This window comes from Oncorhynchus nerka, linkage group LG2 (genome assembly GCF_034236695.1).
Source record: "Oncorhynchus nerka isolate Pitt River linkage group LG2, Oner_Uvic_2.0, whole genome shotgun sequence".
NCBI lineage: Eukaryota > Metazoa > Chordata > Actinopteri > Salmoniformes > Salmonidae > Oncorhynchus > Oncorhynchus nerka.
Genome location: NC_088397.1, coordinates 9,274,760 through 9,292,587, shown reverse-complemented (window position 1 = coordinate 9,292,587; position 17,828 = coordinate 9,274,760). Strand labels below are relative to the sequence as shown.

At 48.3% G+C, this 17,828-nt stretch overlaps 1 protein-coding gene across 1 annotated transcript in view; it reads left to right on the top strand.

Annotated features, from left to right (window-relative positions):
- The window catches only part of LOC115122014 (cilia- and flagella-associated protein 47-like), a 105,922-nt gene that overhangs the window by 45,842 nt on the left and 42,252 nt on the right, over nucleotides 1–17,828 (top strand). Inside the window, 11 exon segments of the mRNA XM_065020564.1 lie at nucleotides 1–117; nucleotides 304–494; nucleotides 586–662; nucleotides 2,540–2,761; nucleotides 3,199–3,382; nucleotides 4,224–4,434; nucleotides 6,224–6,321; nucleotides 9,579–9,830; nucleotides 11,022–11,134; nucleotides 16,816–16,918; nucleotides 16,920–16,991. The exon segment at nucleotides 1–117 is cut by the window's left edge and continues 39 nt beyond it. Coding sequence (XP_064876636.1) covers nucleotides 1–117; nucleotides 304–494; nucleotides 586–662; nucleotides 2,540–2,761; nucleotides 3,199–3,382; nucleotides 4,224–4,434; nucleotides 6,224–6,321; nucleotides 9,579–9,830; nucleotides 11,022–11,134; nucleotides 16,816–16,918; nucleotides 16,920–16,991 — 1,640 coding nt within the window.

Sequence of the window (17,828 nt, the reverse complement as noted above, 5' to 3'; positions counted from 1 at the left end):
AGATGACAGGGAAGGCGGTGCTACAGCCTTGCTACTCCCCCAGCCCTCTGTCTCGCTACACTTCCTCCTCCTCCTCCTTTGCTTTCCTCTCCTCCACCAGTAATCACTCCACCTCTGGTGAGACACACCTCTACAGCTACACTGCTACACACCAGACCTGGTCAAATACAGTATGTGAAGTACGGTGAAGTACTGGGCCTTAGCTTGGTTTTCCCCCTACAAAGGTACCACTACCACAATCCACAAATAATAACCCCAAAGTGCCCATTCCAAGCTGAATCAAACATATTGACCTGCCTTCAGACTCTGGAGACAGCAGGAGTAGGACTGGGAGTGCAGGACTTGGAGGGAAGGAGGACTGGCCCCAGAAGGAGACAGAGGGTGAGAGAGAGACGGATGGTGTGACTGACCAGCAGCAGTGGCAGCAGCAGGGTATACCAGTGTTTCCAGGGCAGGACTCAGAGGAGGGGTTGTACTACCACAGCATCCTGCAGGTAACAACTGGTAACTCACTCTGGGACAACTGCTGATAGAACAAAGGCTGTATAGCTAAATGTGATTGGTTGATTGGTTGATTGCTTGCAGGCCGTACAGAAGTGGTTCAGTCAGTTTGGCTGGCCCCGTGGACCAAACCCCATCTCTCTACCACGCTCTCTCAGAAGGTAAACCTCATCTCTCTACCACGCTCTCTCAGAAGGTAAACCTCATCTCTCTACCACACTCTCTCAGAAGGTAAACCTCATCTCTCTCAGAAGATAAACCTCATTTCTCTACCACACTCTCTCAGAAGATAAACCTCATTTCTCTACCACACTCTCTCAGAAGGTAAACCTCATCTCTCTACCACACTCTCTCAGAAGGTAAACCTCATCTCTCTACCACACTCTCTCAGAAGGTAAACCTCATCTCTCTACCACACTCTCTCAGAAGGTAAACCTCATCTCTCTACCACGCTCTCTCAGAAGGTAAACCTCATCTCTCTACCACGCTCTCTCAGAAGGTAAACCTCATCTCTCTACCACGCTCTCTCAGAAGGTAACCTCATCTCTCTACCACGCTCTCTCAGTAGGTAAACCTCATCTCTCTACCACGCTCTCTCAGAAGGTAAACCTCATCTCTCTACCACACTCTCTCAGTAGGTAAACCTCATCTCTCTACCACGCTCTCTCAGAAGGTAAACCTCATCTCTCTACCACGCTCTCTCAGAAGGTAAACCTCATCTCTCTACCACGCTCTCTCAGAAGGTAAACCTCATCTCTCTACCACGCTCTCTCAGAAGGTAACCTCATCTCTCTACCACGCTCTCTCAGAAGGTAAACCTCATCTCTCTACCACGCTCTCTCAGAAGGTAACCTCAATTTCTACCACGCTCTCTCAGAAGGTAAACCTCATCTCTCTACCACGCTCTCTCAGAAGGTAAACCTCATCTCTCGACCACGCTCTCTCAGAAGGTCAAACCTCAGGTCTCATCTACCACGCTCTCTCAGAAGGTAAACCTCATCTCTCTACCACGCTCTCTCAGAAGGTAAACCTCATCTCTCTACCACGCTCTCTCAGAAGGTAAACCTCATCTCTCTACCACGCTCTCTCAGAAGGTAACCTCAATTTCTACCACGCTGTCTCAGAAGGTAAACCTCATCTCTCTACCACGCTCTCTCAGAAGGTAAACCTCATCTCTCGACCACGCTCTCTCAGAAGGTAAACCTCATCTCTCTACCACGCTCTCTCAGAAGGTAAACCTCATCTCTCTACCACGCTCTCTCAGAAGGTAAACCTCATCTCTCTACCACGCTCTCTCAGAAGGTAAACCTCATCTCTCTACCACGCTCTCTCAGAGTGTAAACCTCATCTCTCTACCACGCTCTCTCAGAAGGTAAACCTCATCTCTCTACCACGCTCTCTCAGAAGGTAACCTCATCTCTCTACCACGCTCTCTCAGAAGGTAAACCTCATCTCTCTACAACGCTCTCTCAGTAGGTAAACCTCATCTCTCTACCACGCTCTCTCAGTAGGTAAACCTCATCTCTCTACCACGCTCTCTCAGTAGGTAGATGGACTGGTATCACATATTTTTACTTTATGTTTTCATTACGTTATGTTATTATTAGTCTCTCCTCTCTCTCTCTCTCTCTTTCTCCCTCCCTCCCCTCCCCTCTCTCTCTCTTTCCTCCCTCCCTCCCTCCCCTCTCTCTCTCTCTCTCTCTCTCTCTCTCTCTCTCTCTCTCTCTCTCTCTTTCTCCCTCCCCTCTCTCTCTTTCTCCCTCCTCTCTCTCTCTCCCTCCCTCCCTCTCTCTCTCTCTCTCTCTTCTCTCTCTCTCTCTCTCTCTCTCTCTCTCTCTCTCTCTCCCTCTCCCTCTCTTCTTTCTCCCTCCCCTCTCTTTCTCCCTCCCCTCTCTGTCTCTCTCTCTCTCTTTCTCCCTCCCCTCTCTGTCTCTCTCTCTTTCTCCCTCCCTCCCCTCCCCTCTCTCTCTCTCCCCCCCTCCCTCCCTCCCCTCTCTCTCTCTCTCTCTCCTCTGTCCTCTCTATCTATCTCTCCCAGGGTGGTATGTAGAGTCCAGACAGTAGACTCCAGCTCTAGTGAGTGGAGGAACTCGTACCTTATGAGTCAAGGTAAAGACACACGGACCATCTACGACATGCTGCGTCACCTGAGCGGACAGACACTTCCTGGTGTGAGCACCAACCAATCGTTGCCCTGCAACCTCACTGAGCGCGTGCAGCAGCTGCTCCACTGGAACACAGTGCTGCTGGCCTTCCTCAGGTACCACACAGACACTTAATCACTCATACACGGACAACTCCGCCGGGCCTCCGTGTACACACGTACACACGTACACACGTACACACGTATACACATACACACGTACACACGTATACACATACACACATACACACATACACACGTACACACATACACACGTACACACATACACACATACACACGTACACACATACACACGTACACACATACACACATACACACGTACACACATACACACGTACACACGTACACACATACACACGTACACACATACACACGTACACACGTATACACATACACACGTACACACATACACACATACACACGTACACACGTACACACGTACACACATACACACGTACACACATACACACATACACACGTACACACGCAGGCACACACCCTCACCGGCCTACTCACTGTGTTGTGATCTTCAGGAGGCAGGGAGCCTGTCTGTCCCACATCAGACCTGAGTACCTGTTAGACTCCCAGGAGTTCAGCCACTGGAGCTCTCTACAGGCCCAGTCCCAGTGTGATCAGAGGGGGATGGACTACAGCAGCAAGGTCTTTGAATCCCTCAGTAAAAGGGCCTGGATGGATGTTCTACTGCAGACCTACAAGGCACGAGAGTGTAGTCTTTCTATCTCTCTCTCTCTCAATTCAATTCAATTCAAGGGCTTTATTGGCATGGGAAACATGTGTTAACATTGCCAAAGCAAGTGAGGTAGATTATATATAAAGTGACTCTTGTGGCAACAGGTCACACATCTTGCTGCTGTGATCTCTCTCTTGCTCTCTCTCTCTCTGTCTCTCTCTAATCTCTCTCTCTCTCTCTCTGTCTCTCTCTAATCTCTCTCTCTCTCTCTGTCTCTCTCTAATCTCTCTCTCTCTCTCTCTCTCTCTCTTCTCTCTCTCTCTCTCTGTCTCTCTCTAATCTCTCTCTCTCTCTCTCTCTCTCTAATCTCTCTCTCTCTCTCTCTCTCTCTCTCTCTCTCTCTCTCTCTCTCTCTCTCTCTCTCTCTCTCTCTCTCTCTCTCTCTCAATTCAATTCAATTCAATGGGCGTTATTGGCATGGGAAACATGTGTTAACATTGCCAAAGCAAGTGAGGTAGATAATATACAAAAGTGAAATAAACAAAAAACATGAACAGTAAACATTACACATACAGAAGTTTCAAAACAATAAAGACAAATGTCATATTATATATATATACATACAGTGTTGTAACAATGTACAAATGGTTAAAGTACACAAGGGAAAATAAATAAGCATAAATATGGTTGTATTTACAATGGTGTTTGTTCTTCACTGGTTGCCCAGTGGCAACAGGTCACAAATCTCTCTCTGTCTCTCTCTCCGTCTCTCTCTCTATATCTCTTTCTCTCTCTCTCTCCCTCTGTGTCCTGATCAGCAGTCTGAGAAATGTATCTGTGTCTGTCTGTCTGTCCCCTCCTCCCCAGGTGCTAGTCCTGCCGCGGGTGACAGAGGGTCCCTTGTCCCTGGGCCTCCAGAGCTGTGACAGTGGCAGCATGGAGCAGCAGGTCCCCAGGATAGACCCAAAGCCCCTGACCTCTAACGTCTACTCCACCTGGGAGAGGAGGCTACTCACCTGGCTCAACCTGCACTACCACAGCATGAGGACTACCGTCTGGAGCCCACTCACCTCTACAGGTAGGAGGGGGGTGTTGAGGGAGAGACAGGGAGGTAGAGACAGAGAGGTAGAGACAGAGAGGTAAAGACAGAGAGGTAGAGACAGAGAGGTAGAGACAGAGAGGTAGAGACAGGGAGGTAGAGACAGAGAGGTAGAGACAGGGAGGTAGAGACAGGGAGGTAGAGACAGAGAGGTAGAGACAGAGAGGTAAAGACAGAGAGGTAGAGACAGAGAGGTAGAGACAGAGAGGTAAAGACAGAGAGGTAGAGACAGAGAGGTAGAGACAGAGAGGTAGAGACAGAGAGAGAGGTAGATACAGAGAGAGAGAGGTAGAGACAGGCAGGTAGAGACAGGCAGGTAGAGACAGAGAGGTAGAGACAGAGATAGAGACAGAGAGGTAGAGACAGAGAGGTAGAGACAGAGAGAGAGACACAGGGAGGTAGAGACAGAGAGGTAGAGACAGGGAGGTAGAGACAGGGAGGTAGAGACAGGGAGGTAGAGACAGAGAGGTAGAGACAGGGAGGTAGAGACAGGCAGGTAGAGACAGAGAGGTAGAGACAGAGAGATAGAGACAGAGAGGTAGAGACAGAGAGGTAGAGACATAGAGGTAGAGACATAGAGGTAGAGACAGAGAGGTAGAGACAGAGAAGTAGAGACAGAGAAGTAGAGACAGAGATGTAGAGACAGAGAGGTAGAGACAGAGAGGTAGAGACAGAGAGGTAGAGACAGAGAGAGAGAGGTAGAGACAGAGAGGTAGAGACAGAGAGGTAGAGACAGAGATATAGAGACAGAGAGGTAGAGATAGTGAGGTAGAGAGAGTGAGGTAGAGACAGAGAGGTAGAGACAGAGAGGTAGAGACAGAGAGGTAGAGACAGAGAGGTAGAGAGTGAGGTGGAGAGAGTGAGGTAGAGACAGAGAAGTAGAGACAGAGAGGTAGAGACAGGGAGGTAGAGACAGGCAGGTAGAGACAGGCAGGTAGAGACAGGGAGGTAGAGACAGAGAGATAGAGACAGAGAGATAGAGACAGAGAGGTAGAGACAGAGATGTAGAGACAGAGAGGTAGAGAGAGTGAGGTAGAGAGAGTGAGGTAGAGAGAGTGAGGTAGAGACAGAGAGGTAGAGACAGAGAGGTAGAGACAGAGAGGTAGAGACAGAGAGGTAGAGACAGAGAGATAGAGACAGAGAGGTAGAGAGAGTGAGGTAGAGACAGGGAGGTAGAGACAGGGAGGTAGAGACAGAGAGGTAGAGAGAGAGAGGTAGAGACAGAGAGGTAGAGACAGAGAGGTAGAGACAGAGAGGTAGAGACAGGGAGGTAGAGACAGGGAGGTAGAGACAGAGAGAGAGAGACAGAGAGGTAGAGACAGAGAGGTAGAGACAGAGAGGGAGAGACAGAGAGGGAGAGACAGAGAGGTAGAGAGAGAGAGGTAGAGACAGAGAGGTAGAGACAGAGAAGTAGAGACAGAGAGGTAGAGACAGGGAGGTAGAGACAGGGAGGTAGAGACAGAGAGAGAGAGACAGAGAGGTAGAGACAGAGAGGTAGAGACAGAGAGGTAGAGACAGAGAGGTAGAGACAGAGAGGTAGAGACAGGGAGGTAGAGACAGGGAGGTAGAGACAGGGAGGTAGAGACAGAGAGGTAGAGACAGAGAGGTAGAGACAGGGAGGTAGAGACAGAGAGGTAGAGACAGAGAGGTAGAGACAGAGAGGTAGAGACAGAGAAGTAGAGACAGAGATTAACAGAGGTAGAGACAGAGACAGATCCAAAGAGACATCCATAACTCTTCTGTTACCTATATTCTGCTCTTTAACCAGGAGACGTCCCATCAGCCCGCTGGGTGGTGAACTTTGACCTGGACCTGGCAGACGGCCTGGTTCTGGCTGCTGTGCTGGCTGCCTACTGTCCCTTTCTGGTACGGGCCTGTGTTAAAAAATCGAATTAAATCAAATCAAATGTTACTTGTCACATGCTCTGAATACAACAATAACCAACGATGCTTTAAGAAGATTTAAGAAAAAATTAAGAAATAAGTGTCAAGTAAAAAATAGAAAATAGAAAATAAAAGTTACACAAACTTAAACAGCGACAGTAAAATGACAAGCGAGGCTATTTACAGAGGGTACTGGTACAGAGTCAATGTGGAGGCTATTTACAGGGGGTACTGGTACAGAGTCAATGTGGAGGCTATTTACAGGGGTACTGGTACAGAGTCAATGTGGAGGCTATTTACAGGGGGTACCGGTACAGAGTCAATGTGGAGGCTATTTACAGAGGGTACTGGTACAGAGTCAATGTGGAGGCTATTTACAGGGGGTACCGGTACAGAGTCAATGTGGAGGCTATTTACAGGGGGTACCGGTACAGAGTCAATGTGGAGGCTATTTACAGGGGGTACTGGTACAGAGTCAATGTGGAGGCTATTTACAGAGGGTACTGGTACAGAGTCAATGTGGAGGCTATTTACAGGGGGTACCGGTACAGAGTCAATGTGGAGGCTATTTACAGGGGGTACTGGTACAGAGTCAATGTGGAGGCTATTTACAGGGGGTACCGGTACAGAGTCAATGTGGAGGCTATTTACAGAGGGTACTGGTACAGAGTCAATGTGGAGGCTATTTACAGGGGGTACCGGTACAGAGTCAATGTGGAGGCTATTTACAGGGGTACTGGTACAGAGTCAATGTGGAGGCTATTTACAGGGGTACCGGTACAGAGTCAATGTGGAGGCTATTTACAGAGGGTACCGGTACAGAGTCAATGTGGAGGCTATTTACAGGGGGTACCGGTACAGAGTCAATGTGGAGGCTATTTACAGAGGGTACCGGTACAGAGTCAATGTGGAGGCTATTTACAGAGGGTACCGGTACAGAGTCAATGTGGAGGCTATATACAGGGGGTACTGGTACAGAGTCAATGTGGAGGCTATATACAGGGGGTACCGGTACAGAGTCAATGTGGGGCTATTTACAGGGGTACTGGTACAGAGTCAATGTGGAGGCTATTTACAGGGGTACCGGTACAGAGTCAATGTGGAGGCTATTTACAGGGGGTACCGGTACAGAGTCAATGTGGAGGCTATTTACAGGGGGTACCGGTACAGAGTCAATGTGGAGGCTATTTACAGGGGTACCTGGTACAGAGTCAATGTGGAGGCTATTTACAGGGGGTACTGGTACAGAGTCAATGTGGAGGCTATTTACAGGGGGTACGGTACAGAGTCAATGTGGAGGCTATTTACAGGGGTACTGGTACAGAGTCAATGTGGAGGCTATTTACAGAGGGTACCGGTACAGAGTCAATGTGGAGGCTATTTACAGGGGTACTGGTACAGAGTCAATGTGGAGGCTATTTACAGGGGGTACTGGTACAGAGTCAATGTGGAGGCTATTTACAGGGGGTACTGGTACAGAGTCAATGTGGAGGCTATATACAGGGGGTACCGGTACAGAGTCAATGTGGAGGCTATTTACAGAGGGTGTGGTACAGAGTCAATGTGGAGGCTATTTACAGAGGGTACTGGTACAGAGTCAATGTGGAGGCTATATACAGGGGGTACCGGTACAGAGTCAATGTGGAGGCTATTTACAGGGGGTACCGGTACAGAGTCAATGTGGAGGCTATATACAGGGGGTACTGGTACAGAGTCAATGTGGAGGCTATTTACAGGGGGTACCGGTACAGAGTCAATGTGGAGGCTATATACAGGGGTACCGGTACAGAGTCAATGTGGAGGCTATATACAGGGGGTACCGGTACAGAGTCAATGTGGAGGCTATATACAGGGGGTACCGGTACAGAGTCAATGTGGAGGCTATATACAGGGGGTACCGGTACAGAGTCAATGTGGAGGCTATATACAGGGGGTACCGGTACAGAGTCAATGTGGAGGCTATATACAGAGGGTACTGGTACAGAGTCAATGTGGAGGCTATTTACAGAGGGTACCGGTACAGAGTCAATGTGGAGGCTATATACAGGGGTACTGGTACAGAGTCAATGTGGAGGCTATTTACAGGGGTATCGGTACAGAGTCAATGTGGAGGCTATATACAGGGGTACTGGTACAGAGTCAATGTGGAGGCTATATACAGGGGTACCGGTACAGAGTCAATGTGGAGGCTATATACAGGGGTACCGGTACAGAGTCAATGTGGAGGCTATATACAGGGGTACCAGTACAGAGTCAATGTGGAGGCTATTTACAGAGGGTACCGGTACAGAGTCAATGTGGAGGCTATATACAGGGGGTACCGGTACAGAGTCAATGTGGAGGCTATTTACAGGGGTACTGGTACAGAGTCAATGTGGAGGCTATTTACAGAGGGTACTGGTACAGAGTCAATGTGGAGGCTATATACAGGAGGTACCGGTACAGAGTCAATGTGGAGGCTATTTACAGAGGGTACCGGTACAGAGTCAATGTGGAGGCTATTTACAGAGGGTACTGGTACAGAGTCAATGTGGAGGCTATATACAGGGGTACCAGTACAGAGTCAATGTGGAGGCTATATACAGGGGGTACTGGTACAGAGTCAATGTGGAGGCTATTTACAGAGGGTACCAGTACAGAGTCAATGTGGAGGCTATATACAGGGGGTACTGGTACAGAGTCAATGTGGAGGCTATTTACAGGGGGTACCGGTACAGAGTCAATGTGGAGGCTATATTCAGGGGGTACTGGTACAGAGTCAATGTGGAGGCTATATACAGGGGGTACCGGTACAGAGTCAATGTGGAGGCTATATTCAGGGGGTACCAGTACAGAGTCAATGTGGAGGCTATATACAGGGGGTACCGGTACAGAGTCAATGTGGAGGCTATATACAGGGGGTACCGGTACAGAGTCAATGTGGAGGCTATATTCAGGGGGTACCGGTACAGAGTCAATGTGGAGGCTATATACAGAGGGAACCAGTACAGAGTCAATGTGGAGGCTATATACAGGGGGTACCGGGTACAGAGTGATGATACTGTGTTCTCTCCTTCTATTCCTGGTCAACTCTTGTCCTCGTCTACTCTGTGGGAAATTGTCAGTTAATCTAGACTCATCTAAACTCGACTGGTTTTGATTCGTCTGACTGTGGTAGCAGATAATGCTTAATCTGTGTCTGGGAAACTGGCCCAGTGTTGACTGCCCCCCCCCCCCCTCTGGTCTCTCCGGTCCCTCAGATCCCCAGTCATCTCCAGAGGATGTACACCAGCATCAGCCGTCTGGAACAGAACCTCCACAACAGTATCATCCTCAGCCAGGCCTTCACACTGCTCTGCCTGGACATAGACATCCAGCCCACAGAGCTGTCAGACTCTAACCCTGTTCTGATGTTGATGCTGTGTGTTTACCTTTATGAAACGCTGCCCCAGTACCTTCCCAGGAGAACCATCACTCTGTCTGGCAGCCTGCACCACACCTTCACCAAGCAGGCAGGTTTCTCTCTCCATCACACAGCACTAGCTCTGGGTAACCCTGTCTGGCAGCCTGCACCACACCTTCACCAAGCAGGCAGGTCTCTCTCTCTCCATCACACAGCACTAGCCCTGGGTAACCCTGTCTGGCAGCCTGCACCACACCTTCACCAAGCAGGCAGGTCTCTCTCTCCATCACACAGCACTAGCTCTGGGTAACCCTGTCTGGCAGCCTGCACCACACCTTCACCAAGCAGGCAGGTCTCTCTCTCTCCATCACACAGCACTAGCCCTGGGTAACCCTGTCTGGCAGCCTGCACCACACCTTCACCAAGCAGGCAGGTCTCTCTCTCTCCATCACACAGCACTAGCTCTGGGTAACCCTGTCTGGCAGCCTGCACCACACCTTCACCAAGCAGGCAGGTCTCTCTCTCTCCATCACACAGCACTAGCTCTGGGTAACCCTGTCTGGCAGCCTGCACCACACCTTCACCAAGCAGGCAGGTCTCTCTCTCCATCACACAGCACTAGCTCTGGGTAACCCTGTCTGGCAGCCTGCACCACACCTTCACCAAGCAGGCAGATCTCTCTCTCTCCATCACACAGCACTAGCTCTGGGTAACCCTGTCTGGCAGCCTACACCACACCTTCACCAAGCAGGCAGGTCTCTCTCTCTCCATCACACAGCACTAGCTCTGGGTAACCCTGTCTGGCAGCCTACACCACACCTTCACCAAGCAGGCAGGTCTCTCTCTCTCTCCATCACACAGCACTAGCTCTGGGTAACCCTGTCTGGCAGCCTACACCACACCTTCACCAAGCAGGCAGGTCTCTCTCTCCATCACACAGCACTAGCTCTGGGTAACCCTGTCTGGCAGCCTGCACCACACCTTCACCAAGCAGGCAGGTCTCTCTCTCTCTCCATCACACAGCACTAGCTCTGGGTAACCCTGTCTGGCAGCCTGCACCACACCTTCACCAAGCAGGCAGGTCTCTCTCTCTCTCCATCACACAGCACTAGCTCTGGGTAACCCTGTCTGGCAGCCTGCACCACACCTTCACCAAGCAGGCAGGTCTCTCTCTCTCTCCATCACACAGCACTAGCTCTGGGTAACCCTGTCTTACAGCCTGTGTGTGTGTGTGTGTGTGTGTGTGTGTGTGTGTGTGTGTGTGTGTGTGTGTGTGTGTGTGTGTGTGTGTGTGCTCCAGGTGCGTCTGAAGAGCCCGTCCTCCAGAACGATGTTCTACCATGCCTCCATCGTAGGGAAGGAGGCCCATCATTTCTCCTTGCCCCAAGGAGCTTCCATCATCATCCCTCCTAAGTAAGCCCTTCTATCTCTGACCCCTACCCATAACCCCTACCCGTAACCCTTAACCCCTACCCATAACCCCTACCCGTAACCCTTAACCCCTACCCCTAACCCCTACCCGTAACCCTTAACCCCTACCCGTAACCCCTACCCGTAACCCTTAACCCCTACCCCTACCCGTAACCCTTAACCCTTAACCCCTACCCGTAATTCCTACCCGTAACCCTTAACCCCTACCCCTAACCCCTACACGTAACCCTTAACCCCTACCCGTAACCCTTAACCCCTACCCGTAACCCCATACCCGTAACCCTTAACCCCTACCCCGAACCCCTACCTGTATATGCCCTACACCTAACCCTTAACCCCTACCCCTAACCCGTAACCCCTAACCATAACCCCTACCCGTAACCCCTACCCGTATATTCCCTACCCCTAACCCTTAACCCCTACCCATAACCCCTAATCCCTAACCCCTACCCGTAACCCCTAACCCATACCCGTAACCCCTAACCATAACCCCTACCCGTAACCCCTACCCGTAACCCCTACCCGTTATCCTACCCGTAACCCCTAACCATAACCCCTACCCGTAACCCCTAACCCCTACCCCTTATCCCTACCCGTAAACCCTACCCGTAACCCCTACCCGTTACCCCTACCCGTAACTCCTACCCGTAACCCCTAACCATAACCCCTACCCGTAACCCCTAACCATAACCTCTACCCGTAACCCCTAACCATAACCTCTACCCGTAACCCGTAACCCTAACCCCTAACCATTACCCCTAACCCCTAACCATAACCTCTACCCGTAACCCCTAACCATTACCCCTACCCATAACCCCTAACCATAACCCCTAACCATAACTCCTAACCATAACCCCTAATCCATAACCCCTATCCATAACCCCTAACCCCTATCCATAACCCATAATCCCTAATACATAACCCCTAATCCATAACCCCTAATCCATAACACCTCATCCATAGCACCTCATCCATAACCCCTATCCATAACCCCTATCCATAACCCATAGCCATAACCCCTATCCATAACCCCTATCCATAACCCCTAACCATAACCCCTAACCATAACTCCTAACCATAACTCCTATCCATAACCCATAACCCCTATCCATAACCCATAACCCCTATCCATAATCCATAACCCCTAATCCATAACCCCTATCCATAACCCCTAATCCATAACCCCTAATCCATAACCCCTTTCCATAACCCCTAACCATAACCCCTTTCCATAACCCCTAATCCATAACCCTTAACCATAACCTCTAATCCATAACCCCTAACCATAACCCTAACCATAACCCCTACCCATAACCCCTATCCATAACCCCTAACCATAACCCCTATCCATAACCCCTAATCCATAACCCCTAACCATAACCTCTAATCCATAACCCCTAATCCATAACCCCTAACCATCACCCCTAATCCATAACCCCTTTCCATAACCCCTAATCCATAACCCCTATCCATAACCCCTATCCATAACCCCTAACCATAACCCCTATCCATAACTCCTAACCCATAACCCCTATCCATAACCCATAACCCCTAATCCATAACCCCTAATCCATAACCCCTAATCCATAACACCTCATCCATAACCCCTATCCATAACCCCTATCCATAACCCCTATCCATAACCCCTAATCCATAACCCCTATCCATAACCCCTATCCATAACCCCTAACCATAACCCTAACCATAACTCCTAACCATAACTCCTATCCATAACCCATAACCCCTATCCATAACCCATAATCCATAACCCCTAATCCATAACCCCTATCCATAACCCCTAATCCATAACCCCTAATCCATAACCCCTAACCATAACCCCTAACCATAACCCCTAATCCATAACCCCTTTCCATAACCCCTAATCCATAACCCCTAACCATAACCCCTATCCATAACCCCTAATCCATAACCCCTTTCCATAACCCCTAATCCATAACCCCTAACCATAACCTCTAATCCATAACCCCTAACCATAACCCCTAACCATAACCCCTATCCATAAGCCCTAATCCATAACCCCTTTCCATAACTCCTAACCCATAACCCCTAACCATAACCTCTAATCCATAACCCCTATCCATAACCCCTAACCATAACCCCTATCCATAACCCCAACCCCTATCCATAACCCCTAACCATAACCCCTATCCATAACCCATAACCATAACCCCAACCCCTATCCATAACCCCTAACTATAACCCCTATCCATAACCCATAACCCCTAATCCTAATCCCTAACCCCTAATCCATAACCCCTATCCATAACCCCTAACCCATAACCCCTATCCATAACCCATAACCCCTAATCCATAACCCCTAATCCATAACCCCTAATCCATAACCCCTTTCCATAACCCCTAATCCATAACCCTTATCCATAACCCATAACCCCTAATCCATAACCCCTAATCCATAACCCCTAATCCATAACCCCTTTCCATAACCCCTAATCCATAACCCCTATCCATAACCCCTATCCATAACCCATAACCCCTATCCATAACCCATAACCCTAATCCATAACCCTAACCATAACCCTATCCATAACCCCTAATCCATAACCCCTTTCCATAACCCATAATCCATAACCCATAACCCCTATCCATAACCCATAACCCCTAATCCATAACGCCTAATCCAGGCTCCCCTATCCATAACACCTCATCCATAACCCCTATCCATAACCCCTATCCATAACCCATATCCATAACCCCTATCCATAACCCCTAACCATAACTCCTAACCATAACCCCTAATCCATAACCCCTATCAATAACCCTTAACCATAACCCCTATCCATAACCCCAACCCCTATCCATAACCCTAACCATAACCCCTATCCATAACCCATAACCCTAACCATAACCCCAACCCTATCCATAACCCCTAACCATAACCCCTATCTATAACCCCTAACCACAACCCCTAACCCCTATCCATAACTCATAACCCTAACCCTAACCCCTAACCCATAACCCCTATCCATAACCCATAACCCCTAATCCATAACCCCTAATCCATAACACCTCATCCATAACCCCTATCCATAACCCTTAACCATAACCCCTATCCATAACCCCAACCCCTATCCATAACCCCTAACCATAACCCTAACCATAACCCCAACCCCTATCCATAACCCCTAACCCATAACCCCTAACCCCTATCCATAACCCATAACCCCTAATCCATAACCCCTAACCCCTAATCCATAACCCCTAATCAATAACCCCTAACTCCTAATCCATAACCCCTATCCATAACCCCTAATCCATAACCCCTATCCATAACACCTAACCCCTAACCCATAACCCATAACCCCTAATCCATAACCCCTAATCCATAACACCTCATCCATAACCCCTATCCATAACCCCTATCCATAACCCCTATCCATAACCCCTAACCATAACCCCTAACCATAACTCCTAACCATAACTCCTATCCATAACCCCTAACCCCTATCCATAACCCCTAACCATAACCCCTATCCATAACCCCTAATCCATAACCCCTTTCCATAACCCTAATCCATAACCCCTAACCATAACCCCTATCCATAACCCCTAATCCATAACCCCTTTCCATAACCCCTAATCCATAACCCCTAACCATAACCCCTATCCATAACCCCGAATCCATAACCCCTTTCCATAACCCCTAATCCATAACCCCTAACCATAACCTCTATCCATAACCCCTAACCATATCCTCTAACCCCTAACCATAACCCCTATCCATAACCCATAACCCCTAACCCTGTAGGACAGCAGTGTTCCTCACCCCAGTCCTCCAGAAGCTGTTCTGCTCAGTTACCTTGTGAGATGAAGATCATTTCCCATCTCTTCTGTCTGAAATCTGTCTGGTCTACTACTTACTAAAACGACATACTGTGTAGCAATCATACTGCGTACTATTTAGAATGTACTGTGTAGTCAAATCTAATGCAGTAATCAACAAATGTCAACATACTAGGCTCATCCACACTGATGATGATGTCATCTGTGTTGATTCCCACCATCCCTTCATTTTGGTACAACGCATCAATTTATCTGATTATCAGCTGCTGTGAAACACGTGTCTGGAAAGAGGATTATTTTCGGTAATAGTGTGCAGGGAATTCTGGATGAAAAACCAAAATGAGTATAACATCCTGGCATTTAAACTATACTACATTATTTAAATGTCATATACTATAAAGGTTCTGTTTTCATGTACCCAAAATGTTTGTTATTTAGAATGCAGGTATGGGCATTCAGACACAGCCACTGTCTTTCTCTCTCTGTCCTGGTTCTGTCTTTCTCTGTCTATCCTGGTTCTGTCTTTCTCTCTCTATCCTGGCTCTGTCTTTCTCTCTCTGTCCTGGCTCTGTCTTTCTCTGTCTTTCTCTGTCTGTCCTGGCTCTGTCTTTCTCTGTCTGTCCTGGCTCTGTCTTTCTCTGTCTGTCCTGGCTCTGTCTTTCTCTGTCTGTCCTGGCTCTGTCTTTCTCTCTCTGTCCTGGCTCTGTCTTTCTCTCTCTGTCCTGGTTCTGTCTTTTCTCTGTCCTGGCTCTGTCTTTCTCTATCCTGGTCTTTCTCTCTCTATCCTGGCTCTGTCTTTCTCTCTCTGTCCTGGTTCTGTCTTTCTCTGTCTGTCCTGGTTCTGTCTTTCTCTCTCTATCCTGGCTCTGTCTTTCTCTCTCTGTCCTGGCTCTGTCTTTCTCTCTCTGTCCTGGCTCTGTCTTTCTCTGTCTATCCTGGCTCTGTCTTTCTCTCTCTATCCTGGTTCTGTCTTTCTCTGTCTATCCTGGCTCTGTCTTTCTCTCTCTGTCCTGGCTCTGTCTTTCTCTGTCTATCCTGGCTCTGTCTTTCTCTCTCTGTCCTGGCTCTGTCTTTCTCTCTCTGTCCTGGCTCTGTCTTTCTCTCTCTGTCCTGGCTCTGTTTTTCTCTGTCTATCCTGGCTCTGTCTTTCTCTCTCTGTCCTGGCTCTGTCTTTCTCTCTCTGTCCTGGTTCTGTTTTTCTCTGTCTATCCTGGTTCTGTCTTTCTCTGTCTATTCTGGCTCTGTCTTTCTGTCTCTGTCCTGGCTCTGTCTTTCTCTCTCTGTCCTGGCTCTGTCTTTCTCTCTCTGTCCTGGCTCTGTCTTTCTCTGTCTTTCTTTCCTGTCTATCTTTCTCTCTGTCCTCTCTCTGTCTTTCTCTCTCTATCCTGGCTCTGTCTTTCTCTGTCTGGTCCTGTTTTTCTCTGTCTATCCTGTCTGTCTTTTTCTCTGTCTCCTGGCTCTGTCTGGCTCTGTCCTCTTTCTCTCTCTGTCCTGGCTCTGTCTTTTTCTCTGTCTATCTGGCTCTGTCTTTCTTTGTCCTATCTCTGTCTATCCTGGTTCTGTCTTTCTCTCTCTATCCTGGCTCTGTCTTTCTCTCTCTGTCCTGGCTCTGTCTTTCTCTGTCTATCTGGCTTCTCTCTGTCTATCCTGGCTCTGTCTTTTCTCTCTGTATCCTCTCTGTTAACTGGCTGCCTGTCTTCTCAACTGTTGTTCAGTGTCTTGACTGGTCTTCCAATGATCCCATCTGTCTTTCTCTGTCTATCCTGGTTTTCCTGTCTCTCTCGTCTCTTCCCCACCTTATCGTTGAGCCTTACATCTCTGTCCTCCTCTCCACTATCCTGGGGCGTCTGTGTGGAGGTGACCGTGCAGTACTCCTGTTCCTTCCTGAGGCCAATGGCTCTGGCGGCTCTGCCATCTACTGCTTTGACATCACGTTAACTCTGCCTCCTCAGCCACTCCCTCTGGAGCCACTCTGGCCTTCAGCCTCAAGACCCAGGTCACACACATCACCCCCAGCGTGAGTACGCACACACGCACGCACGCACGCACGCACACACACACACACATACACACACACACACACACACACCACTCTCTCTCTCTCTTAGGCTAGTGGTTAGAGCATTGGGCCAGTAACCGGAATGTTGCTGGATCGAATCCCCAAGCCTCTCTGATTCAGAGCGGTTGGGTTAAATGTGGAAGACACATTTCAGTTGAATACATTCAGTTGGACAACTGACTAGGTCTCCCCCTTCCCCTTTTCTGTTCTCTTTCTTCATTTATATATTTTCTCTCTCTCAGTATATAACTATTCACACTCTATAGTCCTTTATCTCATTCACTGTTTTTGAATGAACATCTTAACTCTCTGTTAATCATGCAGCATTAGTCCTTTGATCTGTTATCTTCCAGTCTTCTCCAGTTGCTATTCACTATGTACAGTATATAACACCATTCACTATGTACAGTATATAACACCATTCACTATGTACAGTATATAACACCATTCACTATGTACAGTATATAACACCATTCACTATGTACAGTATATAACACCATTCACTATGTACAGTATATAACACCATTCACTATGTACAGTATATAACACCATTCACTATGTACAGTATATAACACCATTCACTATGTACAGTATATAACACCATTCACTATGTACAGTATATAACACCATTCACTATGTACAGTATATAACACCATTCACTATGTACAGTATATAACACCATTCACTATGTACAGTATATAACACCATTCACTATGTACAGTATATAACACCATTCACTATGTACAGTATATAACACCATTCACTATGTACAGTATATACACCATTCACTATGTA